The sequence below is a fragment of the Strix aluco genome, chromosome 1, assembly GCF_031877795.1.
Source record: "Strix aluco isolate bStrAlu1 chromosome 1, bStrAlu1.hap1, whole genome shotgun sequence".
Classification (NCBI taxonomy): domain Eukaryota; kingdom Metazoa; phylum Chordata; class Aves; order Strigiformes; family Strigidae; genus Strix; species Strix aluco.
In genome coordinates, this window is record NC_133931.1 from 158,208,508 (window position 1) to 158,231,902 (window position 23,395).

Genomic DNA, 23,395 nt, shown 5'->3' on the forward strand with positions numbered 1-23,395 from the left:
AGTTGTGCTGCACTGTTCGCTCTGAAGTTATAGCCTGGGTTGGTTTAGACTCTGTTATTTCTTGGAGCAAGAGACTTACAGTGGCATGTCTCCATCAAAATGGCAAGCACGGCCTTACGCTTCGTAGGGAGAATACGTGACGTGAAAACAGCGGTGCCCTCGTGTAAGGCATGGCTGAGATTTCCTCCAGGAGGCTTTGTGTGGCGCCTGCTGCAGGGAAGAGGATTTTGATGGAAATGGGAGCAGAAATAGGTTACAAGGGTGATCAGAGGAACCAAGGGCCTGTTTGAGGAAGGTTGTGCTGGTTCAGACCAAAGTTCGGTTTAGCCCAGTATCCTCTTAGAAGATGTTTGAAAGCAAATGCCTTGGGAATCGGATGAAACCAGGAGGAGCATATAGTAGTATTTCCCTGGTTGACCCAGCATCCATTAAGAAGTGCTTCCTTTTCTTTTGAAACTCGCCAGTTTAATCTGACTTTCCCCAGCTCTTCTGTTGGAAGATGCTTTTTCCTACTTACCTGTGCAGTGCTCTGGAGATCAGATCATAGACTGGGAGTCTCAAATCCCAGTGGGGCTCCTCGGCTTGGCTGCTCAGCACAGGAGGCTGGGCAGCTCTGTCCTGCGGGCACCCGGGACCGATGCCCTGGGCAGCGTAGTGCTCCCTGCCGAAGCCGTCGCCCCACTGCTCGCCCCCGGCCCAGACCAGGCCTGGGTGTCTAGAGGTGCGCAGTCCCAGCACTGGCCTCTCAGCACTGCCTTGGTGACCTCCTTCTCTGAGATGGCGGCCTTCCAGCGGTCCTCTTCCCCTTTTCACCAGCTCTTTATCCACCCAGGGACTCCCCTTCTCCTTCCAGAGAAACTTGAGAGTGTTTGGTAGAGGGATGTGGTCAGGAGGGCTTTTGTGGTCCTGTTAGCTGCGCTGACTGTGTCCTGGGATGTAGCATTTTGGATTTCAGGCTCCTGTACAGTATGCCATGAAACAGTTATAGAAGTGACTATGTAGAGAGGTGTAGCGGCGTATGAGAACTGCAGATACGTAAAATTACCTGTAAATTCTTCACTGAAAAGCACTCTCAAAATGTAAATTGTTATTATTGTTGCCTTTTTGTTATTATTTGTTGCCTATTGTTTGATTACAATCCATTTATGGCTGGATGTCCACAGTGCAGCTGGACCAGCTGCATCGCCTGAGTTCAGTTTCATTCATCTTTCAAAAGGAGGTGATGTCTTTCTACGAGATGCAACTGCCGCTGGCAAAATCCGTACTGATTCTTTTCCAGGACGTTGCATCTATCTATGTTTCTGCTTGCTCTGTTCTTCATCGTTGTTTTCACTGATTTTCCTGTTACAGATGTTAGCTGGCTGGTCTGGGTTCCGAGGATTCCCCCCAACATGCTGGTGTTGCGTTTGCTGCTTCCCTTGTCCTGGACATAGAGGCAGTTCTGGGTCGCAGCCTGCACCCTGCAGTGGAGAGTTCAGCTGTTCCCTTGACTATAAGCAACCAGAGGAAGTTCAGTGTTGGCAGGCCCATGCTGTGAAAGTGCTTGGTCTATTTAATCTGTAGATGAAAACTTCACAGTTGTTGCACTAATACCCACCTTTCTCATGTTAACTGTATTTTTCCCTTTTCACTGAAATGTTTTGTTGAAGTTCACGTTCTGCCTTACAGTTTTCTGTCAGCTGGGGCTGATGACCACGTGGCTTGGTGGGTGTTCGGGTGGTCACCTAAAGTTAGGGTGGGCAACCAGGTAGTGAAATTAAAACTGATCTCAACTGTTAGTGTGGATGGATTGTCAAAGGGAGCTGCCCCGTGCCCCTGCGAGCGATCCACGTGTCTGTGAGGAGGGCAGTGGGAGGCGATGCCATCCCGCCTGTGGAGACCTGTGCAGGAATTCCCTCTCTGGGCTCCCTGGGACCCTTGGAGCTAGGCGGGAGCAGGAGGAGACATCTAACCCTCAGCCAGCCTGGAGCAGGGCTCTGGCTCGGTGCTGCCTGCAGTGTGCCTGGCTTTGGCTTGCTCCGAGGCCCTTCTTGCACCACCTGAAGGTGTGAGTGGGTTTAATGAAATGCATATTCTCACCAGTACCATTTTGTTGTAAATGCTTCATATGCTAGATGACATCTACGTTTTTTTAACATCCTAAGAGTTATATTTCCTTTTCTAAAACAATTGCTAATAAGAGTTTAAGCTAAAAAGGCTATGGCCTGTTTCGCGGGGAAAGGAAGCTGGTTTGGCTTTTCTAGAGAGCTTTGTTGCTGGCTAGAGTGCTGTAGTTACCCTGCACCAGGTGTGATACAGAATAGTTTACTAATGCTGCTCTCACCACTGACTCTCTTGTTTGTGGCAAAACAATCGCTGCCTTTGTGTGCTTACGTTATTAGTCACCGAGCTGATCCTCGGGAGGATGACGAGGTAGAAGCACTAGGTGAAATGGTATTTGAAGGCATTTGTTGGGGTGCTTAGTTCTATGTGACCATCCCGTGTTGTTATCAGTCTCTGTGGCTTTTTAGCTTGTTTTTTGGAAATACTTCCTTTACCTCCTCTTTTGTTCTTGAGCAGTTGCCTTGAGGGAACGCTGAAGAAAGACGGGACCTTTTCATGGCTTCTTACAGGGTAATTGTTTTGCATGTTTTCCAGGGAGGACTGGTCTCAGATGGCCTTGGGAAGCTCTGTTGGGAACATCCCATTTGGGGTTCTGGGCTTCTCTCCCTTTTGTAGAGCTGAGTGCCTTTCCAGTCTCACCTTCTGCCAGTGTCTGCTGTTCCATCGTTCCTGTGCATGTCGGTGGTGGTGTCTGAGTGATGCCATGTGCAACAGAACGAGAAGGACCTGAGGACAGGTCAGTGTCCAGTCAGTGTAGACCTGGCCTGGGGGATCCAGGCTCCATCCTTTGCCAGGGTGGGGCTTTTCCTGATGCCCCAGCCAGCTGGTGAGGCCAGGGAGAGCTGCCCTGAGTTGGCTGCTTGATGGAGAAGCAGCAAGAGGGGCCGCTCCCCCGTGCCGCTCCTTCCTTGGGAGACTTCTTGGATTCAATCCTCTGAGCAAACGCCCCAGCCTTTCAGTGAGGGCTGGCCTCGAGCTGGAAAGGTCTGGAGGTCTCCTCTGCCCTCCTGATCCGCCAAGGAGCTGACTCTGCAGCCGCCCTTTGTCAACTGCTGTAGGATCTCTGCCTTTCTGTTGAGGTTGGGGGGGGATTTTTCAGCCTCTTACATCTCCTGGCCAAGAGGCTGTGTTCTCCTCTTGACCTCCAGATTTATTTACCTGTTGTCTGAGTCTTATTTCTGCACTGTCTGTCTCTCAGCTTCACCCCTGTGGTATTATTCTTTTCATTCCTCCTTACCTCTGCTGCTTAGGATTTTCACGGTTGTAAATGATGATTATGGGAGGGATTTTAAAGCTAGGGCAAGGGCTGGGCTTGAGAACCTGAAGAGGTCTCCTTTAGTCCTCTAATCAAATTTTCACATGGGCTTTTGTCTTTGGGTTTCAAAATACCGAGAAGATTTCACAATGTCTAGCCTAATCATGTTGAGTCTGCTCGTACCTGCAGCCATTGCTCGAGTGTCTCCTGGGAGGTTGGTGAGGAGCATGGAAGGACTGTGTGAATACAGCCTGGGAACAGCCTGGTGCCTACGCTGGCATTACGGCGAGTCTGCCCCGTGGCTTGGAGCAGAGGTACCAGACTAACTGCAGCTAAGCAGAGGCTAAGGTTTAGTCAGGACACTGGTATGAACATCCCTGCTTGCAGAAGTGCCCGGGGGGGTGGTTTAATGAGCAGAAGTGATCTCTGCCTTGATCTTCTATTACGCCTGGGTGATAACATCTCAAAGTGATGTCTTCCTGGGCTTCCCTGTGGCACTGGGGTCTGGACCAGCTTAGGAAGTGCCATCCCTGCATGTGTCTTGCAGCGTGTCGGCGCAGGGTCCGCAGGGCTTGGTGGTGATTTGGTGCTCGGCTTCTCTTCCTGGCGGGCGAGAGGGTGGCCGTGGTGCTACAGGGGTGGGGTGTTGTGGGGTGCTTTGGGTGACATGGGCATGACCTCATGGCGTGTAGGAAGGAGGTGGTTTGCTTCAGCGCTGTGAATCCCAGAGGGGAGAAAGTGGTAATTTCCTCGTCAGCAGTGTCGAGGTTTGCAGGCAGGACCCGAGCTGGGGGTGTGCAGAGCGTGTGGGAGGAGGGAGAGAGCTGATGCTGAAGTCAGGCTCTTGTGTGCCTTTTCTGTTTACTTCCTGGCTTTTGTTAACTGTTTGCTGGCTGGGCCATGGAAACTGTAGGTAACAGCCTGCTCTGAGTGATCTCTTACTTCAAGAGGCCATCGAAAGTCAGGCCTGAGGTGTCAAACCCACAGCTCCGGGGCTGGGAAAGGGGCACGGGCAGGGGCACAAACAGGGTGCGGGGGCTCCAGCTGGCACACAGGGCAGTGAGGGGCTCTCCCAGAGCTCAGACCTGGAGCAATGCCTCATTTCTCCAGCCTGAGACCCAGGGGATTTGCAGGGGACTGCTGGGCTGGTGGATGTTTTGTCGACGAAGAGGGTGGGGTATTATTTCTCGTGAATGGGTTGGTTGGGGTGACCAGAAAGGGTTATCATAGCGGAGCTCGTGTGATTTGGGGTCTCCAGCTGTACTGGATGCTTGAGCCCCACAGCTGTGCACAGAGCCTGGCTGTGGCTGGACACGGCTATGAGCAGTGTCCCTCCATCTCCTTCGCCCTCCTCCTTTTCGGGCAGAGAAGGGCTCTGTCCCTGTCCCTTGTCCCCGCCACCACCTCCCCGAGTGACGGCTGTGACGTGCTGCCTGCTGCTGACGCGCTGGCAGCCGGGCTGGGCGCTGGCGTGACGTGGGGCTGGGGGGGCTGCGGCGCTGCACACCCCACAGCCGGGCAGCGGAGCCTGCGCCCCGCACGCTGCCTGTTTGGGCAGAGCCTCATCAGTATTCCTGGTGCAAGGCCGAGCTGGCTGGAGCTAGTCTGCAGAGCCGGGCAGCTCCAGCGTGGTCCTGGCACGGCGCTCGGGGTCTTCCTGCAGCCGTGGAGGGGCTTGGCCGCCGTCCCCTGTGGCACTGCACGCAGCCCCCCGCTCTGCTGCTCCAGCCGTGCTCTGCGTGGGGCCACCGGCCTTGGGCACTCTGCAGCCCTGCTAGCGTGTAGGTCCCAGGGCTGGCTGATGTCTGTGCTGTCCTCCTGGTCTGCTGCTGGCATCTGCCCGCTGCCAGGGCGCTGAAAACTTACAGCTCCATCTGTGCCGGGAGCCTCCTCCGTCCCTCCCCAGCTGCTGAGGCGTTCTTAGACGCTGCCGTGCCGGTCCCTTGTCTGCGCCGGACGTGCGGCTTTGCTGCAGTGGGTCTCCCAAACTTGGGCCCCTCTGCGGAGCGACAGCACCTTCCAACCCAGGTGGGATGGTGAATGCAGCTGCCCCATCCTCCGGGTTGAATGTCCTCTTGCGACAAAACTTTGCATCTGCAGACAGCTGGAGCAGAAACACCAAAGCCAGTTCGATCTGGAGGAGCACGGTGGAGCATTTGAGTGGGCATGGTTCAGACTTCTTTTCCGTTTTGGGGCTCCACCCAGCAGTGGAAAGTTCCCTGCCTTTTGGACTGTCTTCCAGTGCAGATGTTGTTTAGGCTCTCATGGCTTTTTGTTAATTTAAACCAGATGTTCATTGCCATAATATTTGTAACATGAGCGTGACTCATAAAAGTACTGGTAAGAGACTAACTTGCTTCTGTCCCCAGGCACCTGCCCCGGGTCAGGATTGCAAAAGCACCATGTCCCTGTTACATCCCAGCTCTCAGAGCTCGTCTGCTTCCGGAGACCCGCGTGGCGCAGGGGACTCAGCAGCTGCCGCCTTCCCACCGGGCGGGTGAATTGTAATCTTTCATTTGCGTTAGATACGCGCATGGCTCCAGTCAAACCCAGTATAATCGCGGAGTAAACTGCTTAAGAGACGCTTAAAGGTGCGTGGGTCATATTTCAGTGGTGGCTGTCTCTAAACACCGGTGGCTTCTGGTTTCCTGATCTCATTCTCAGAACGGTTTCTCTATTGGTCGCCATTTCAGCTGTGGTCCATGTGCTGTCCAGATCTGTCAGGGTTTGAGCCCTTCCTTGGGTGCACTCTCTCTGCCTGCAGCCCTCTGCCACCAGAAGTTGTATCCGAGGCTTTGTGTTATTCTACTTTATTTTAGATGTCTTTTGTTCTTTCTGTAGGAGTAACACCAAGGGGATCATATCAATGTATATAGCACATGGAAACCTTTGCCTCTTAACAGGCTCATTAGGTAAAAATACTGTTATGTTGTTATGGTAGTGCAGACCAATGTCTTGAGATGTAGCAATACAGATGGTGCATATAGATTTCCTCTCAGTGCTGCTGGAGGCCCCAGCTGAATATTGTGCCCAGGTTCTGGCACTGCATTTAAAAAAAGGTAGTAGGCAAACTGTAGAGAATTTCAGGTTGACATAGCACTGAGGGATATGGTGGAGTTGAGAACGGTCAGTGTGAGGTTAATGGGAGGTTAATGGTTGGACTGGATGATCTTCAAGGTCTTTTTCAACCTAGATGATTCTGGGATTCTGTGAAGGGAATGCATTAAAACCCTAGCAGCTTTAAAAATACAGTCCTCGGTGGGACAGTGAAGGAGATGTCAGCTGAGGGTAGCTCTGTGTTTCTCAGTACGTGTAAGGTTGTAGGGAAGAAGGCAGCCTGTTATTCTTCACGGCCGATAAGGGTATGGCAGAAGTAATTGGCTTTATATGCAGGCAGGGGATTTTTGGATCAGATGGTGGGAGAAAGAAGAACAGGAGCAGTGAGGACGGTGCAGTACTGCAGTGGGCTTAGGGAGGTGGTTAAGGGTGGGTCAGACAGACGCCTGTCGGGGTGATCCAGGCACATCTGGTCCCGCCTCGGCAGGGCAGTGTGTGCTACATCATCTCTTGCAGCAGATACTTCTGTGATTCAGTGATACCTTAGAGCTCAGAACTTGCCAGAATATTTTAAAAAGATGAGATTCATATAGAAGGTGTACCATCTGGCATTGTTACAGTAAAAGTTAAACCCAGGATTTTGGGAAGGCATCAATACAGACGGTCCCGCTTCATTACAGGAACGACTTCCAATCCCTGGGAGCAAGGAGCTGTGCGAAGCGTGGTTGGGAGGGAGCTTGCGAGGTTACTGCTCTGGTTCTGTGCCCAAAGGCTGCTTACCTGTGTCTGAATTACTCCTGACAGACGCCTGTGCCATCGGTTCTGACATCTCCGGTGATGGAGGCGCCACGGTCTCGGCAGCCAGCCTCGTCTGGTGTTCCGCGCTCTTGGGAAGACATTCCCTCGTAATTGCTTTCTGCAGCATTCCTCACTCCTCGCTGCAGTGCGGCTGCTCCTGGGAGACAGGACACCAGATGATGGGGATGAGGGTCGGATCCAGTCTGGCAGCTCGCGTGTTCCCGTGACCTTGGCACAGATGGCAGAGCTGTAGCTTTGGCGGGTTGTCAGGCGCCTTCTGCTCGGTTTCAGACATCGGTGCCCGTTGGCTTGGAGGGAGGGGAGCTGGGTGCGTCCTGTCTGCTGCCCAAAAGCACTGTCGTGGTGTGGGGAGGGCGTCTCTGAGCTGATCCTCGGGCTGGGTTGCTGCTCCGTGCGTTCAGCACTGTGTAGCTGGGAGGGTGTGTGGCGGAATTAGTTTCCACTGTCTGAAAGGTGCAAAAAAGTCGAGGGAAGGACCTCCAGCGAAGGGAGGAGGCTGCTGGGCGATGGCTCTGCCTACGCAGCGTGGTGATGGTGGTCTGTGGTATTAATAGAGGGGGTGGTGGAAGGGCTTAGGAGAGGATGGAGAAGAGAGCGAGGGGCTTGACTGAGGTGTTGGCTGTGCCGTGGGGAGGGGAAAGGCTGAACCTGGTGGTCCCTCATGGCGAGGTGGGATTTAGCTGTGTCCTAGAGCAGTGACCAGGGCTGGGTGCATCCGCCGAGGACTGGAGAGGAGATGGGGTGTTGCTCAAGAAAATTGTGAGGGCATGCTGTGAAGGAGGATTAGGGATTGAAGAGAGGGCAAAGTCCAAAAAGGGGGTGGGATTTTGGAAGAGTCGAGGCAGCGGAGTCAGACTCCTGGGTAAGGAGGGGGGAAAAGGAGATGCTGATATTAAGATGTTCTCTGGAGAGGCCTTGAGAGGCAGGAGAATACCTGGGCTGGTTTAGCAGACAGAGCTTTCAGAAAGGTAAAAATAATTTAAGGGGGAGTCCAGCATTTTTATTTTTATTTTTTCTCCTCAGAGGGAGCGCAGATCATGCTTGCACTGAGAAGGAGGAAAGCCAGGGAGAGGGGAAAATGCATGAGGAAAAACGAGAGGAGGAGGAGAGTCCTGGAGCCAGGGATTGCAGGCAGCAAAGGTGGGGGGGTGCGAGGGAAGAGGAGGAGGTACCGCAGTGGGGGACTCTGGAAGAAATGGTCGCGGAGGCCGGCCAGAGCGGCACCATGGTGTGTCTGGTGAAGGGAGGACACTTTGCTCGCGAAGAAGAGGGGAGCGAAGCTCTGGCTGAGGCGGTTAGGCTCGCCCTGGGCCCCTCGGCGGCTGCGGGGTCAGGCCGGCTGCGGGCTGTCGGTGCTTTTCCAGGGCTTTCCGGAAGCCATGGCGGACATCGCGGGGCGGGGGGGGCAGCCGCTGCCGGCGGGGCGCAGCTTCGGCCCGGGGAAGCAGGCGGGGAGGAGAGGGGCCCGGGGCCGTGCTGGAAGGGGCGAGGGGCCGGGGCGGGACCCAGAGCCCCGCGGCCTCCTGAGGCGAGACCTGGGAGCGGGAGAGCTGAGGGGGCGCGGGGGGGTGTCTGGGGGGTGTGTGTGTGTGGGGGGGTCCCCCGGTACCGGCGGCGAGCGGGAGCGCTGCGCCCCCTGGCGGACACCGCCGGCCCCGCGCCGCGCCGAGGGGGCCCCGGCCCCGGCTCGGCCCCGGCCCCGGCCCCGGCCCCGGCGGGCGGTGACAGGGCCCGGCCCGGCCCGGCCCCCGGCTGCAGCCGAGCGCCGCCCCGGGCCGGCTCCGGCTGCGGGGGCCGGGCGGAGGGGCAGCGCCTTGCCCGCCCCGGGGCTCGGTGCCCGCGGCGTCGGGGGAGGGCGGGGCGGCCCCGGCCGCATCCATTCCCATCCCGGGCCCCGGCCCCGTTCCGGGGCGGGCCCGGGCCCAGCCCCAGCCCCGCGCTGGCGGCGCGCCGGAGCGCGGCCCGGGCATGCCGGCGCGGCGTGGGAGCCGGCAGGCAGCGGGCGGCGTGCGGGGTCCCGCCGCGCCGCCTCCCCGGGACCGGCCGCCCGCGCCGGCAGCGGCCCAGAGCGGCGGGCGGCCCGGGGCCATGGGGCAGCCCCGCAGGTGACGATGGCGGAGGGCTGGCGCTGGAGCGAGGCGGGCCGGGGCCCCCCGCGGCCGAGCCCCCGCCGCGCCGTCAGCGTCTGCGAGTCGCTGGACCTGCAGGGCGTCCCCGCCGTCCAGGCCGCCCTCAAGGCCGCCCAGCAGCAGAGGCGGCGGCCCAAGAGCTTCTGCGCGGCGGGGAACGGGCTGGCGGCCGCGGCCCTGCTGCCCCCGCCGCCCCCCGCCAGGGCCCGCGGCAGCTTGCTGGACTTCTTCAGGCTGCGCTCGCCCCGCAAACCGGGGCCGGAGGGCGAGGCTGAGGGGGCCCTGCTCGACGGGGCCGACGGGGCGCAGCGCCCGCGCCCCAGCAGCGTGACTTTCTTGCCCTCGGCCCGGCAGCCGCAGCCTGCCGAGAGCCCCGGCTTCCTCCGGGGGGGCTCCCTCTGGGGCAGCCGCCGCTGGAACCTCTTCGGGGGCAGCGGCCGGAGCAGCCCCGGCCCCAGGAAGAACTTCAGCTCCCTGCGCAAAAGCTTCAGCTTTCGCCTGCGCCGGGGCCACGAGCTGCGGCGCTCAGAGTCGGGGGGACTCCTGCGCCCCGCGCGTCTCCGCACCAAGAGCGAGGGGGATGCCAGCTCCCTGCACACCTGCCCCAGCAAGCGGGACCTGCTCTACCCGGAGCTGGCCAGGGTCGGGGGCAGGCTGCACACCGACCCCGGGCAGGCGGGGGGACTCTGGAGACTCCTCACGAGCCGCTTCCGAAGGCGAGAGCGCGGCAGTACCGGCAGCGCATGCCCCAAGGACACCCACGGCGGGGCCGAGCCCGTCCTCCTGGGCAGCGGGCCGCTGCGAGCGCTGGGTAAGTGAGCACAGGAGTGGTGCTGGCCCAGCGAGAGCCCCCCTGCGCCTGCGGGGGTCTGCGGAGACGGGTGACCGTGGTCTGTCCCAGCGGAGGTCCTGGGGCTGGGCGCAGGAACCCGGTTGCATCCCTGTGCTCAGCGGGGTTTGCGCTCGGGAAAGCTCGGCTGCAGCAGGGAAGCGCGAGTGTTTGTGGGGCTGTTTCACGCTCCAGCACCTGGCAGCCGTGGGCGCTACCATCAGCGCCGGTGCTGGAGAAGCTGCAGTGTGGCTAGCTGGGAGGAGGAGATGCTGTGGACATCCGGGGGCCCTTGCGGCCAGATATCTGGGAGCCGAGTGTGTGTCCCCCCCATCCTTCTTGCCCCAGTGGTGTCCCACCAAAGGCAGGGAGAGCTGAACCTCGTGCGTCAGGGGAGCAGAGGGAGCTGAAACTCTGTGGGAGGGGGAGAGGGGCCCTGTTAGCGGGCTCCCATCTGGGAGATGGCCAGAGCAGAGGTGCAGAGCAGCACGAGGGGCTTGGGGAGCTCAGAAACGTCCCTGCGCCTCTACCCTCTTCATGAGCAGCTCCATGGTGCCAGGCTCTGTCTCAGCAATGCTCTGCTGGGGCCGTGTGTTCGGGAGCACTGGCGGTGCCCGCCAGGCCCGGGGCAGCTTGCGGGGAGCGGTGGTGGCATCCCGAGTGACCTGGCAGAGGGACAGAGGGCAGGACAGGCTGGGGAGGGGTGGCGGGACCCCCATGGGGATTGAGCACGTGATTGGGGACTGGCCCCTGAAGCAGCGATCGGCTGCTCGACGGTCTGGTGTTCGGCCCCACTGCTGTGGGCTGTTCTCCCGTGCTGGGGCCGCTCGGGTGCGCGGGGGCCATGTGCCTGTGCCTCTGTGTCCCATCCCGTTCCCTGGCCCCACAGAAGCAAACGTGCGGGTGAGCCCGGCCGCCTGGCCAGGGCTGGGAGACCAGATCAGCATCCAGAGGCTTTTTAAGGCATTGAACGCTGGCCTGCATGCACAGAGCTGGGGGCTGGGCTGGGCCGGGACCTGCCGCTCGTTCTCGAGGAGGCAGGGCAGCCGTTTTCTGGCTCTCCGGGTTTCCATCGCTCTGCTCTAGAGCCTGGGCATTGTGGAAGCAGTTCCCTGGCTTGGCTCACATGCCAGAGGGACAGATTGGGGCTGGTGGGCTCCCAGAGGAATCCGCCTGCTCTCAAGGCAGCAGCTGCCCAGAGGAACTTTGTGCCCAGGATGCTTTCTGGGAGGGCTGGGCTCCAGGGACCACCGCAGGAGCAGGATTGCTGGCGGGCTGAGATCCTCTGCTGTGCAGGTTCTGCACAGGGAGCTCAAGGGGTTCATTCCTGCCGGTCCACCTTGTCCCTGGGGCTTGCTGGGCCTCCTTGGGAATGGTCCTGGAAGCTTTGGAGGCTCTGGGTGGGTGGCTGAGGCTGCGCTATGGGGTGAAGGGACCGGATACTGCTGCTGCGCTCCCCTGCGGCGCGCTCTTCCCGGGGGGCCAGGCCGCTGGCAGGGGTGCCCGGGGCTGGGTGCCGGGTGCCGGCTGGGTGGCGGGAGGTTCCCAGGCGAGGGGAGGCTGCGCTCATGGCTGGGGAATGTGGGTGTATCCGGGCAGGGAGGGCCGGGCCCTGCCCGTGCAGTGGGGGGCCTGTTGCTGCTTGCCGGCGGCTTCCAGCAGGAGCTGCGCCAGCAGCAGCCGGCCCGGCGGCCGCATTCCCAGGGGAGCAGCTGAGGTTGAGTGCTTGTGTTGGTGTCCTCACCCCTCACGTGGCTGCTCCACTGGGACAGGTTGGGGATCCCCCGCGGATCCGTCTGCTGGAGAGCCTTCTGAGGCTTCTCTGGGGAGCGCTGTGGAGGGCTCCAAGCCCTCTCTAGCAGTCACCAGCCCGCTAAGGGAAGACCACTGCTTGTCAGGGTGGCTAGCATTTGCCACCGTGGCTCGTACTGGAGGCACAAGCTTGGGGATGACCTTTCTGGACTGCTTCTGGAAGCTCATGGCAGCAAAGCAAGCCCTGCTTGCTGGAGCTGCAAAGTTCACGCTTGGGTTTGGTCTTTGCGTAGAACACCATTTTTGCCATTATCTGCCTGGAATGCAGTACAGGTCTCCGTACCCAGTCGAGGTGTGTCCTCCCGGGGTCAACAAGATGCGAAGAAAGAGCGGTGAAGTCTGCAGACCAAAGCTGCTGTTGCTTGTCCTGTTTGACGTCCTGTCTCCCCACTGTCTCTCCACTCAGCGTGTCGGTCTGTGGGCTCTGGCTCGTTCCGGTGGGAGCCCTGAACCTCCAAGCTAGGACACCGTAGGCTGGAGGTGCACAACCTTAGTACTGCTCCAACGTGGACTTGCTGGATGCAGCAGCTCAGGAGATCCCTGCCCCATTCCCATTTCAGACTCGTAGGCCAATAGCATTTCTAACACTCTCTCGACATTGCAAAAAACTTTGATGCTTTATGCTAGTGCTGCCCACCTTAGCCCTAGGAAAGCTGCTGAACAGTCCCAACACGCCCTTCCGAGGGGGTGCAGCTGCAGTTGCGGTTATCAGCTCTTTGGAAAAGCTGGATATATGAGTCCAGGCAGAGATCCAAGCCAACACTGCTCCCCTCTTTCCAGTACCTGGAGTATTTTGTTTACAGCAAGCTGAGATACCCATCCAGTGCTGCGCTCTGCTGTGGAGATGTGCCCAAGGGCCAAAAAGCCTGGAGGATCAGGAGGATGGTCTCAGTGCTGCTCCCCCAGCCCTGCTGAGACCTCCTTTGGGCTGCGTGGGTAACCTCTGCTCCCTGCTGATGGAGGGGTTCAGCTGGGACCAGGCACAGGGAGGGGTGATCAGGGGAATGCAGAGATTGTTACCCAAAGAAGATTTAAAGAGCTGGGCTTTGCGTAGCAGGATGAAGGCTGAAGGGGGATGTGATTTTCTGCTAATAAACCAAGGGAGGGCAAGAGCCCTTGGAGCTAGAGAACAAAGTTAACACAGAGTCCAGCCAGCTTGGACTGATCACAAATAATCACAGAATCAATCGTGGTCAGTGGTTCAGAGGAACGTTTCTAGGTATTGAGGTATCATGTGGTGCAGTTCTGAAGAAGCCCTCTGATAGGCACAGGCTTGGAAAAACAGGACTGGCTTGGGATTGGAGTTCTCCCTGTGCACGGAGCGATCATGCGATGATGAGTGCAGCATCTCTGACAGCGCAGGAAGTGTTTCTTGCAACCATATTCCGCTCTCTGAGAAAGATGCCCCGCTTTTTAAAGTGCTTTAAGGCTTAAGGTAACTCCCTTTACTCTCCTGTTTGGTGTTTGGCCATGCAGAGGACTGATGTGTAGGGCATGTGTGAGAGAAGACTACTGGGAGAAGAGGAGGGTATTTTTACATTAATAAGGTGAAGTTTGCATAGTGAATTGAGTAGATAACGATATGTATCATCTCTTGTTGGTACCTGTCTCGGCTTAGCCGGGAGTGTTGCTGAGAAGCACAGGTGTCATGATGGGTTTAGAGACCATGCCTCAGACGCTGAATCCGGTCTGGTGTTCACACTTCAGAAAAACTTAAGAAGGCTGGAAGGTATCAAGAAAGAGTTGTTGGGCCACCAATTTGAAAGGCCAAATTCTCAGGAGGAGATGTGTGCAGTAGATGCAGAGGTGTTCTGATTACAGTCTACAGGCATCCCTAGGAAGAGAGAACTTCAAAAACCAGTGCCTTTTTAATCTTAACCTGCCTTTGCTTGTGGGGTTGAACAGCAAGAGCTGAGGTCGGACAAATTTGGAACAGGTTTTTACCAGCAAGGTAGGTCCCCACAGAACACTGGTGTTGCGGAGGCGGTGGGTTATCCGTCTCTCCACATCACTGGCTCTGCTGGGTTGGCCCTTTCAGCAGACCCCGTCCAGCTGTCAGAGCAGAGAGAATTTGGTATGGTGCTTTGGTTTGTGTATCTGGATGCGGACTGGAAAGTAGTACGTGTCGAGAGGCTTAAAATGTGTGGCTTTTCTGAAGTCTGTGCACTGCACGGCATATGTAGTGTGATGGCACCAGCTGCTGCCGCCTGCCGTATAGCTGAGGAGCAAGGGTAGCAGTTCGTAATCGCACCCTTTTTTCCCAGAGATACGCAAGATCCGCTGCTTTCACTGCTGCAAAGTACTTAAAGGTCTGGTGAAATAATCCTTGCCAAGATCGTGTCCTACACAGGGTATTGGCTAAGCTCTCTGACGGGAATGCTGGCCTTGCCCATGTTGGTCCTTGACCTGGAGAAATCTCTCTCACTGCCAACATTGCCAGGGTTGAGCCTTTATCAAGCCTGGCCTGGAAAGGTGGCTCTGCCCAGGCACGTCGCTCTCTGCTGCTCTTTCATCTGTGTGTGCGGGCAGATGGGTACTTTGGAATGTGGTTTGTGTGGGCACTGCTGTGTTTGCTCAGCCTCTGACCTGGTTTCAAGGCTGATTTTAGTGTCCAGGCTTTCAGTGTCCAAGTTAGTTCCACAGTGGCTTGGATAATGAGTTGGTTAATTATTAGTTGCCATGTGAGGAGACCGAATGTGTCTGGCACTAGCTCTTCTGCAGCACAAGGTAGATGAACCTGCTGCACTTCATCCTATGAAGGGAGCAGCCTGGGTGAGGAGTCAGTTTTGCTCTGCCAGCCCCTTGCTCCTCCCAGCTTTGCAAGAGGATGCAGGGAGCAGCGGGTCCGTACTGCCGTGGCTGAATTTCTGGAGCACATGTCTTATGAGGAGCGGCTGAGGGAACTGGGCGGGTTTAGTCTGGAGAAGAGGAGGCTGAGGGGAGACCTCATCGCCCTCTACAGCTACCTGAAAGGAGGGTGCAGAGAGCTGGGGATGAGTCTCTCAAACCAAGGAACAAGTGATAGGACAAGAGAGAACGGCCTCAAGTTGCACCAGGGCAGGGTTAGACTGGCTATTAGGAAGCATTTCTTTCCAGAAGGGGTTGTTGGGCGTTGGAATGGGCTGCCCAGGGCAGGGGTGGAGTCCCCATCCCTGGAGGGGTTTCAGAGTCAGGCTGACCCAGCGCTGAGGGATCTGGTGGAGTTGAGAACGGTCAGTGTGAGGTTCATGGTTGGACTGGAGGATCTTCAAGGTCTTTTCCAACCGAGATCATTCTGTGAAAGCTTCTGGGCAGTAACAAAATTGGCCTGAATTTCCTTTTTCCAGGACAGGTCAGACGAATTGCCTCTCTTGTGTGGTTGTGTCTTGTGTCTTGGAGCCAAGGCTGCCGTTTGGCTGTGCTGAGGCTCTTGGTGCGCAGGTGGTGCCATTGAGTCCACTGCTTCTGCTTTTGAGGTCAAGAGTGCCTGGGGAAGGTATTCAACCACAGCACTGATAGTCTGGTCTCTTCTGTATTATTAAATAACCAAGAGAGGGAGGAAGGGCGCCTGGGTGTCTTTTAATGTGAAATACTAAATGATACAGCCAGTCCAGCAGCGAAGCTAATCAAGTAAATCGCTACTCCCCGATGCCTGCATGAACCCCGGTGATGAGGGAGACAACAGTTCATTAAGGTGCTACCCCAGCTGGAGGCAATCTCTGCTGAACAAGCTCGCGCCAAGGCTCTGGCACGGCGGGGAAGCTGCTAATGCTGACCTGCCTGCCTGGATTTCGGTTCGTGTGTTAGATCAGGTCAGGTCACTGGTGGCTTGCTCTGCGCTTCCACGTGGTCGCTGTTTCTCCCTGGGAGAAAACGGGGATCTCCTGCCTCTTCCAGTGGGGAATGGTGCTGGAGCGGCTGGCGTCACCCCCTGCACCGCCCGCAGAAGCACTGTGGGTGGGGAGGGTCGGGCAGCCCTGGAGGGGAACAGTGTCCTCGGAGGGGGGACTCCCACACCCACATCAGCCTCCTGCAGTATGGACTTGGACCTTCCTTACGCTGATTTGGGTGTGTAACAGCCACACGGATACACAGAGCATATAATATTCTTCTTGCAGAATTTATAGTGCAGGAAGTTGCCATATGCTACGTATTAGTAGCAAACGTTCAACACTTGGGATGGACAAAGCTGACATCAGCAAGTTGTGTCAGCGTTTTTTTCGGCAGTCAGGTACTTGGCCTATGGCTGTTTTGGGTGGTTGAGAAACTGCTCTTGAGGTGCCTTTCTGACAGCTCCGTGGGTGTCATCTGCACCCACCCGCACATGGCTGCTGTGCTCGCTTCAGTGAGAAGCTGCTGGTACAGGAGGAAAGCAAGTGCAAGAAAATGGCGGGGGGGGGGAACGGAGGGATGCTCTGTGCTGGGGGAATTATCTGAAAGCCAAGCAGTGGAGCCGTCCCTGCGAGTGCGGGTGCAGACGGCTGCGGGTTGCAGGGATTCCAGTGGCATGAGAGCCGAGCGACGGGGCATCTGTGGGCCTGTGAACGGGCACATCAGGACTAGGCGTGGGTTGCCCGGCTGTTGGTGTGGCGTGCACAGGTTGCGCGTGTCTCCTGGCGTGGTGAGAGAAGGGTGATCGGTGTGCCCTGGGAGCAGAGCCACGGCAGCGTGTAAAGGACCGGGGCCAGTTCCAGTGACAGATTTGAAAGACGCGGTTGTGACATGGACCCCAGCCTGACACGTGGCAGTGGGTTGTGCTCCAGATCCTCAGGCTTTCCTGGACTAGCTGATGGTCTTGATGGTCTTGAGTACCTCGTCTAGGTGGTAGGTGGGAATGGTACAAGTCAAGGCTTCGTCTTTAGTAACGGCGATTCTTAAGGCACTGCTGCGTCTCCTGGAGCCTGCTCTTCGGGGTGCTGAAGGCAGGAGGAGAGGCACGCTACAGGCTGGTGGTTGATGCAGCTGAAGGCCTTTATTTTTCTTCCTTTTGACAACCAGAGCCAAGCTTCTCCCCGTGGTCTGCCGGGAGCGCTAGAAGCGTATGTGTGGAAATGCTGCTTTATTAACTGAGTAACCTGAGGAAGCTGACAGTAATGCCGCCTGGTTTTGAGGAGTTTCAGCTTTCAGGCACTGTTAAAGCCCCTAAACTCTGCAGGAAGCTCATCCGAAGTCAGGACTGAAGCCTGGCCGGTTGGTGCCAGCAGTCAGACATGCAGGGGAGCCTGGTCCGAGTGCTCTTCCTCAGTAGCCGCCGTTCTTCTGCGCAAGACTGGCTCACTGCGGAGTGAGCTGGGTGTTCTGGGAAGTGGTGTTGGAGGCTGTGCTGCAGGACACCGTGACGCTCTTTCTGCGCTCTGGCAGAAGCGGGGAAGCTTCCCAGGCATGCCACAAGGTGCAGGCAGAGGACACGTGCTACCCCGGTGCGCGGACACGCGCAGCCTCCTCACCTCACTTCTCTGCTTTGGGCAGCTGCACCGCGCAGCTGATGGGGCAGAATGGAGGGCGAGTGGGCAGTTTAAAGTCGGGATGGGATGTCTTCCTGAACAAGAGGTGCTTTTGTTCACATAGGAGTTCAGTAGCAGAAGGGTTTGCATGTACGGGTATGGTCTGGGATGGCGGGTGGACACGAGGGTCTTCTGATCCTGATGCCGAGGTCCCTGGGTCTGGAGGGGGCCACAGAGGGAACTGGCCCCTCCAAATCTGTGTCTCAGTAACTTTTCCAGGCGATTGTGAAGGAATCCTGTGGCTGTCTTCAGTTCAAGGCCACTTGCACCTTAGTCTCTGTTCCTTTTGTCACGTAGTCTGTAAGCTCTTGCCTTTACCCTCCTGGGTACTGGAATAAGAGTGGGTTCATCTGTACCTCTGTGAGTGCTTACACCGGGGGTATCTTGACCTCGAAATGCTGCGGGTAGAGCACCTTATCATTACAGCTGGCTCTCCTGCAGTGAAGCAGCTGGGCAGTCTGGGCAGGGTCAGTCATTGGGACCTTCTGCTACAGCCGTCTGTCTTCCGCCTGTTGCAGGTGAGATGCTTCATGCAGCGACATGTGCAGTGGATGTGTCCTCTTCCTCTAAACAGGAGGTACTGGAGGAGGACAGCAGAGGGAACAGAAATTGCACAACAGCTGCTGGACAAGGAGTGATCCAACAGCTGGGACTCTGCAGGGTGGAATCACAGAATCATCTAGGTCGGAGAAGACCTTGAAGATCATCCAGTCCAACCATTAACCTCTCACTGACTGTTCTCAACTCCACCAGATCCCTCAGTGCTGTGTCAACCCGACTCTTAAGCCCCTCCAAGGGATGGGGACTCCACCCCTGCCCTGGGCAGCCCATTCCAACGCCCAACGACCCCTTCTGGAAAGAAATGCTTCCTAATAGCCAGTCTAAACCTTCCCTGGTGCAACTTGAGGCCATTCCCTCTTGTCCTATCGCTTGTTCCTTGGTTCAAGAGACTCATCCCCATCTCTCTGCACCCTCCTTTCAGGTAGTTGTAGAGGGTGATGAGGTCTCCCCTCAGCCTCCTCTTCTCCAGACTAAGAAGGGGAGGAAAGGCAGGGTTGCAGTGAAAGATGCACTTTCAGTGTGTTGGTGCTGGCGGTGCTGGTCAGACTGGCCAGGGATGTTAGCTCACTGCCACTGGTACAGGGGCATCCAGTGAAGCCAAGCCTAAAACAGAAGAAAGTGGGTTTATACTGCTTATACTGCTGAAACTACAGAATGATGCAGAAGTGAAATTTTATGTGGTTTTAAAAGGAGACAGAGAAAGGAAAGCATTTTGAGGTTTACTAAATAGACAAAGCACAGAAGATCCCCGAGCTGAAGCAGCCAGTGGCTGCAAACACAGGTGGGGTCAGTATTCTCTACTCTCACCATGTTCCTACTCTTCCCGGGTTCCCAGGAACTAACTGGTGCTGGAGATGGCGTGCCGGGCTGGGCAGACCCTCGGTCCGACTCCAGGTGGCCATTTTCAGGTAACAATGTTGGGCAGCCTCGTGCCTCTCCCTCTTGCCCTCAACAGATGCTGCTGGTGAGAAGCAGCCCCCAGCACCCCCAGAGAGGGGACGCGGCCCACCTCGGCAGGGGCAGGAGGGCACCACATCAGGTGCTGAGCAGCCAAGCTGTAGCAGTGAGTGGATTTCCCGGTGGTGTGAGCTACAGGTGCCTGGCAGTGCCCGCTGCGAGCCGTGTCCTGTGCTGGGGTGAGCCCTGCTCCCTGCCCCGCAGCGGGCACAGCCCCGTCCCCCTGCCTGCAGCCAAAAAGCAGCCACGGTCTGGGGACGGTGAGCTGGGTCGGGCAGGCCGGGCCTAACCCCGTTTAGCCCAGCGTTGATGCCAGACTGCAGCGTACGAGCTCAGGGGTGACGATGGCTGCTGCAAGTTGGGGCACGGCACAGCCGAGAGCGGCGCGGGTGAGTCAGCGGGCACTGCCGGGCACGTCCTCCCCGCTGCCGCGTGGTGCCAGCGGTTCTGTCCCGCTCCTTCGTGGCAGTGGGGTTGTCCCTCGGGCACAGGGGTTTGCCCCCGGGACCCCGTGCTGATGGTGCCAGGCCCATTGCCAGGGCTGGCTGGTGGCCTGGGCTAAAATTCAGACTCGGCACACGTTGGGAGCTGGTTGACAAGCGGAGGTGCGCGGGTTGTACGTTAAGCACGCTAATGATAGTTAATAATTTAATGTGTTGGATGGCTGGATGTAGTTAAACTGGCATTGTGTCACAGTTATTTGTGTTAAGATTTACTCGGAGGCCTTCGCAGCAAGTAAAAAGTCAAACTGTTGCTAATGAACTCCTGAACCTTGGTTAAAAAACAAAGATCTGTTAGAATGATTAGCAAAGGAGGCAACTAGCAAAAATTTGGGCAGTTTCTCTATCCTTAGCATTTGAGAACAGAAAGAGAAGAGTACAGCCTGCCCTCTCCAGGCCTCTCTCTGCCTCTCCTTTCTTTCTTAAGGCCAAGTCAGCAAGCGCATTTACCTTGTGCTCCACTCAGAACCTCTCGAAAAACCTGCTCTGTTTTTGCCACGTTTTTGTAGTTCAAGAACAAGGTATATATAGTGAAACAGTGCAGGTATGCTGCCTCACGTAATCTGGAGGGAGGGAATGCCAGTAAAGGAGAAAGTACTGATGGTGCTTTAACCATCACAGTTAATTGACAAGGGGACTAAGCAGAGCAGAAGTTATAGGTGGAGGTGACAGCTTTTTTTAGACCAGGTAATGCAGTTGGAAATACAGGTGTGCGGTTACCTCGAGAAATTATCATTTTCCTCTTGACTTATTAGTTGTTTTAATAAAGATTTTACCTCTGCCTAAAAAAAACAAGGGATAGGTGAAAGATAGAGACCATGATGAAATGGTTCCTCTTAAGAACCTGCTTGATGCTTATAAATAGCCTTGTGTTACTGCATCAGACTTGGGTTTTATTTGTCTGTAACTTCTGGAAAACAAGTGTTATTAAATTAGTATATGAATGGTAAGCCCTGGGTGTGAGCACTGTATTCTTACCTTTTTTTTGACACAGTGAAAAAATGCGCTGTGGCCTGTGGGTGCCGATGGCTGCACCGGGTGCCATGATAACGGCATGGTGGGGAATCATCTGTTCTTCCCCTCATGCATGCTGAGCAGTGTGTGGACATGCAGGCACAAAGGGCAGGGCCCCTGCAAGCCCTCTGGCCACGAGCAGCAGGAGCAGGCTCTTTGCCACGCAGCTTGGGCTGCGCATCTCCCACCGCTTGCCCGGGTGAGGTAGGGAGAGATGAGACAAGGAGATGGAGGAAGGGTTGCGACCGTTGTGTGTCCAGCCTTCCGTCGGGCGTTAGGAGGGCAGGAACATAAAATGGAGCGAGGATAGTCATTGACTGGCTTCTGGCAGGGCTGACGTTGCCCTGTCATCCTGCCCGGGTCTGGCGGCATCTCCTGCACTGCCCTGGTTTCAGCCTGCGGTGCTTGGCGCGGCCCCAGAGGAAGCACCTACTCAGCAGAGACCCGCGGCCGCCAGCTTGTCCGGCTGGTTTGGGCAGCGCCAGCACAGACTGAGAGCTGGGACTTGCACCGCCGCCAGTGCCAGTGCGGTGGTGGGGTCGGTCGGGGCTGCCGGGCGCAGCTGCTGGGGCAGGAAGGGCAGCTCGCAGCTCCTGTGCCGGCGGCCGCCGCAGGGTCGGGGCTAGAGCCACCCTCCCCTTCGGCCTGGGCTGACGGCTGAGCAGCGGCGGGGCCCAGGCTGGCGTGTTCAGTCTCTGCCCGCCCTTGGGTCTCGAGGAGCCACCTCTTCCCTTTTTGAACCCGTCTGAGATTTCCATTTCTGCAACGGTCTGTGGCAGCGAATTTGGCAAGTTTATTACAGGTTCTTAAAGAAGCAGTGCTCCCACAGGTTTCTGGTCTCCAAAAATCCTTTATTATTTTTATGCTATTAACATACAGCAAGTGCTGCTCTTTTGTTTCGGCCCCCTACCCTGTAGCCATCTGGTTTTGGGTGGAGGATGTGCTTCCTCATCCAAGGCAAATGAAGGACTCCGGTTTTGTTAGGAGTGGCTACTTCTGATATTCAAGGTGTTCTCTTGCTCTTGCTCCTCCTCCAGTGAGCCTGGTTTTATTTGGGAAGTCTGTTGTTTGATCCACTCCTGGAGATTGTTTGGATGTAAATGAAGCTTTTGTCGTTTCTGTGGCAGGAGAGAGGGTGTTTCCTGTGCCGCTCAAAGCCGTGCCTGATTGTTACATCCTTCTTAAGCCTAGTACAATGTTCTGCAAATTGCATAACGTGCACATAATTAATTGTGTTCACTTTCAATCATGAACATAGATTATAGTGTGCCTTCAGCTCTTTATCTGCACTGTGTACGACACACTGCTGTTGTAGCCTGACTGCAGTGCTTAGGCCAATGCTTTTGCCACTATGTGCCCTCGGTTCTGGGGTCCTTCACAGCATGTGCCCCCCCCAAAGGTGTCTAGTTTGTGGTGCTTACATGTGGGGGATGCTGTAGGGCTTTTTGGCAGGGCAGGAGGGAGGGTCTCCAGCCTGCAGTGTGTGGGCTCTGTGCTGCCCTCAGCTCAACCGGTTCTTTCCATCCGGAGCTCTGACTGCAGACCTGGGCATGGGCATGGGCAGCGTCGAGCCCTCCTGCAACTTCGTGTCTCTAGACGAGGTGGAAGGGAGTGAAGAGCCATAAATCTGGCTGGAGGGAGCAGGAAGAGCATGGCAGGATCCTTGTTAGGATCTCAAGGGACGCCGCGGTGACCTGATGATTTCTTCTCTTTCTTCTGCAGATTCGTTTGTGAACAGCCAGGAATGGACCCTGAGTCGCTCGGTGCCTGAGCTGAAGGTGGTGAGTACTCACGGCTCGTGCCTCCCATACCCCTGGTTCTCTGGTGCTTCTGCAAATCCCTAAGAAAACCCCTTGTTTTAATGTGACTGGCTGGAAATGTGTAGGGGCTTCAGCCTCATGGAGGGGAGAGAGGAGCTGGGGCTGACATCATGCTGGGGGAAGGCCAGGGCTACGCTGTGATAGCACTTGGATGTGAAGGTCGAAAGGACCTGTCCCCTCTGGCTTTGTTCAGCCAAACAAAGGGGATGAAGCTTCTCCAGTTGTCTGCGCGGGGCGGGTTTCCCAGGGCACACTGTTACCAGACTTCATCACCTCTGAGATGGGAGACGTTCCCCGTGGCCTGCCGTCACTGATGGCTGCTCACCAGCTTGCCAGGGCTGTCGTGAGCCGGCATGGGTCAGTGGTGCAGGAGGACACAGGGTGTTCGGCTCAAGCTGAGCTGGCTGGTGAGCATGAGGGGCAGAAGCTATGCCTGGGGCAAGCGACGAAGCGGGACCTCCTTGGTGGTGGCGATGAGCTCGTGGGCTGGTTGGGGCGTTCATGGAAAGGCACCCTCGGCAGCCGTGCTGCGAGCACTGGGGTGGCACTGGAAGGGACGTCGGGGCGGGCAGGATGCCGCAGACACTTCCAAGTGTCTGTCTGGCTGTTCTCAGGGACCTCGGCCATCTGTTTCACTGTTCCGCTCTTCTTGCGCTCTCCGTGGCAGCCCGTAACTCCCTTTGAAGACTGTTGGCATGTCTCCCTTCAGCCCTTTCAAGATTAATTTTTTTCAATCTTAATCTGAGAAACAAGAAGCCTTTTTGCAAAACATACCAGTACCATGCTGTCACATTTTTCTTACCTGCAGTTAAGTAAAAATTAAAACAAACTTTGAATATTAATTTCTTTGTTTGGCTTGTAAAATGTGTGTTCGAAAATATTCTTGCAGCTATTCTGTGTATTGCCTTTTGACATTTTAACAGTCTGCAGGCTGCAGAACAGTGCTGCAAGCTAAACAAACCTAAAGCTTTTAGTTCTTCCTCAGTTAACACAATCCTTTTCCCATGTTTTCCATGACCTCCAGGGATCTCTGTTGCTCCGGGGTTTCATCTGGCT

The 23,395-nt window shown here is 56.5% G+C and overlaps 1 protein-coding gene across 3 annotated transcripts in view; it reads left to right on the forward strand.

The window, feature by feature from the left end:
* The window catches only part of AGAP3 (ArfGAP with GTPase domain, ankyrin repeat and PH domain 3), a 148,589-nt gene that overhangs the window by 32,498 nt on the left and 92,696 nt on the right, over positions 1–23,395 (forward strand). For 2 of the 3 annotated variants that reach the window (XM_074842602.1, XM_074842609.1), the window contains exon 2: positions 22,242–22,300. In XM_074842602.1, coding sequence (XP_074698703.1) covers positions 22,242–22,300 — 59 coding nt within the window. Of the gene's footprint in view, positions 1–9,345; positions 10,175–22,241; positions 22,301–23,395 lie in introns of those variants that run through there. The other variant, XM_074842594.1, reaches the window with a different exon arrangement.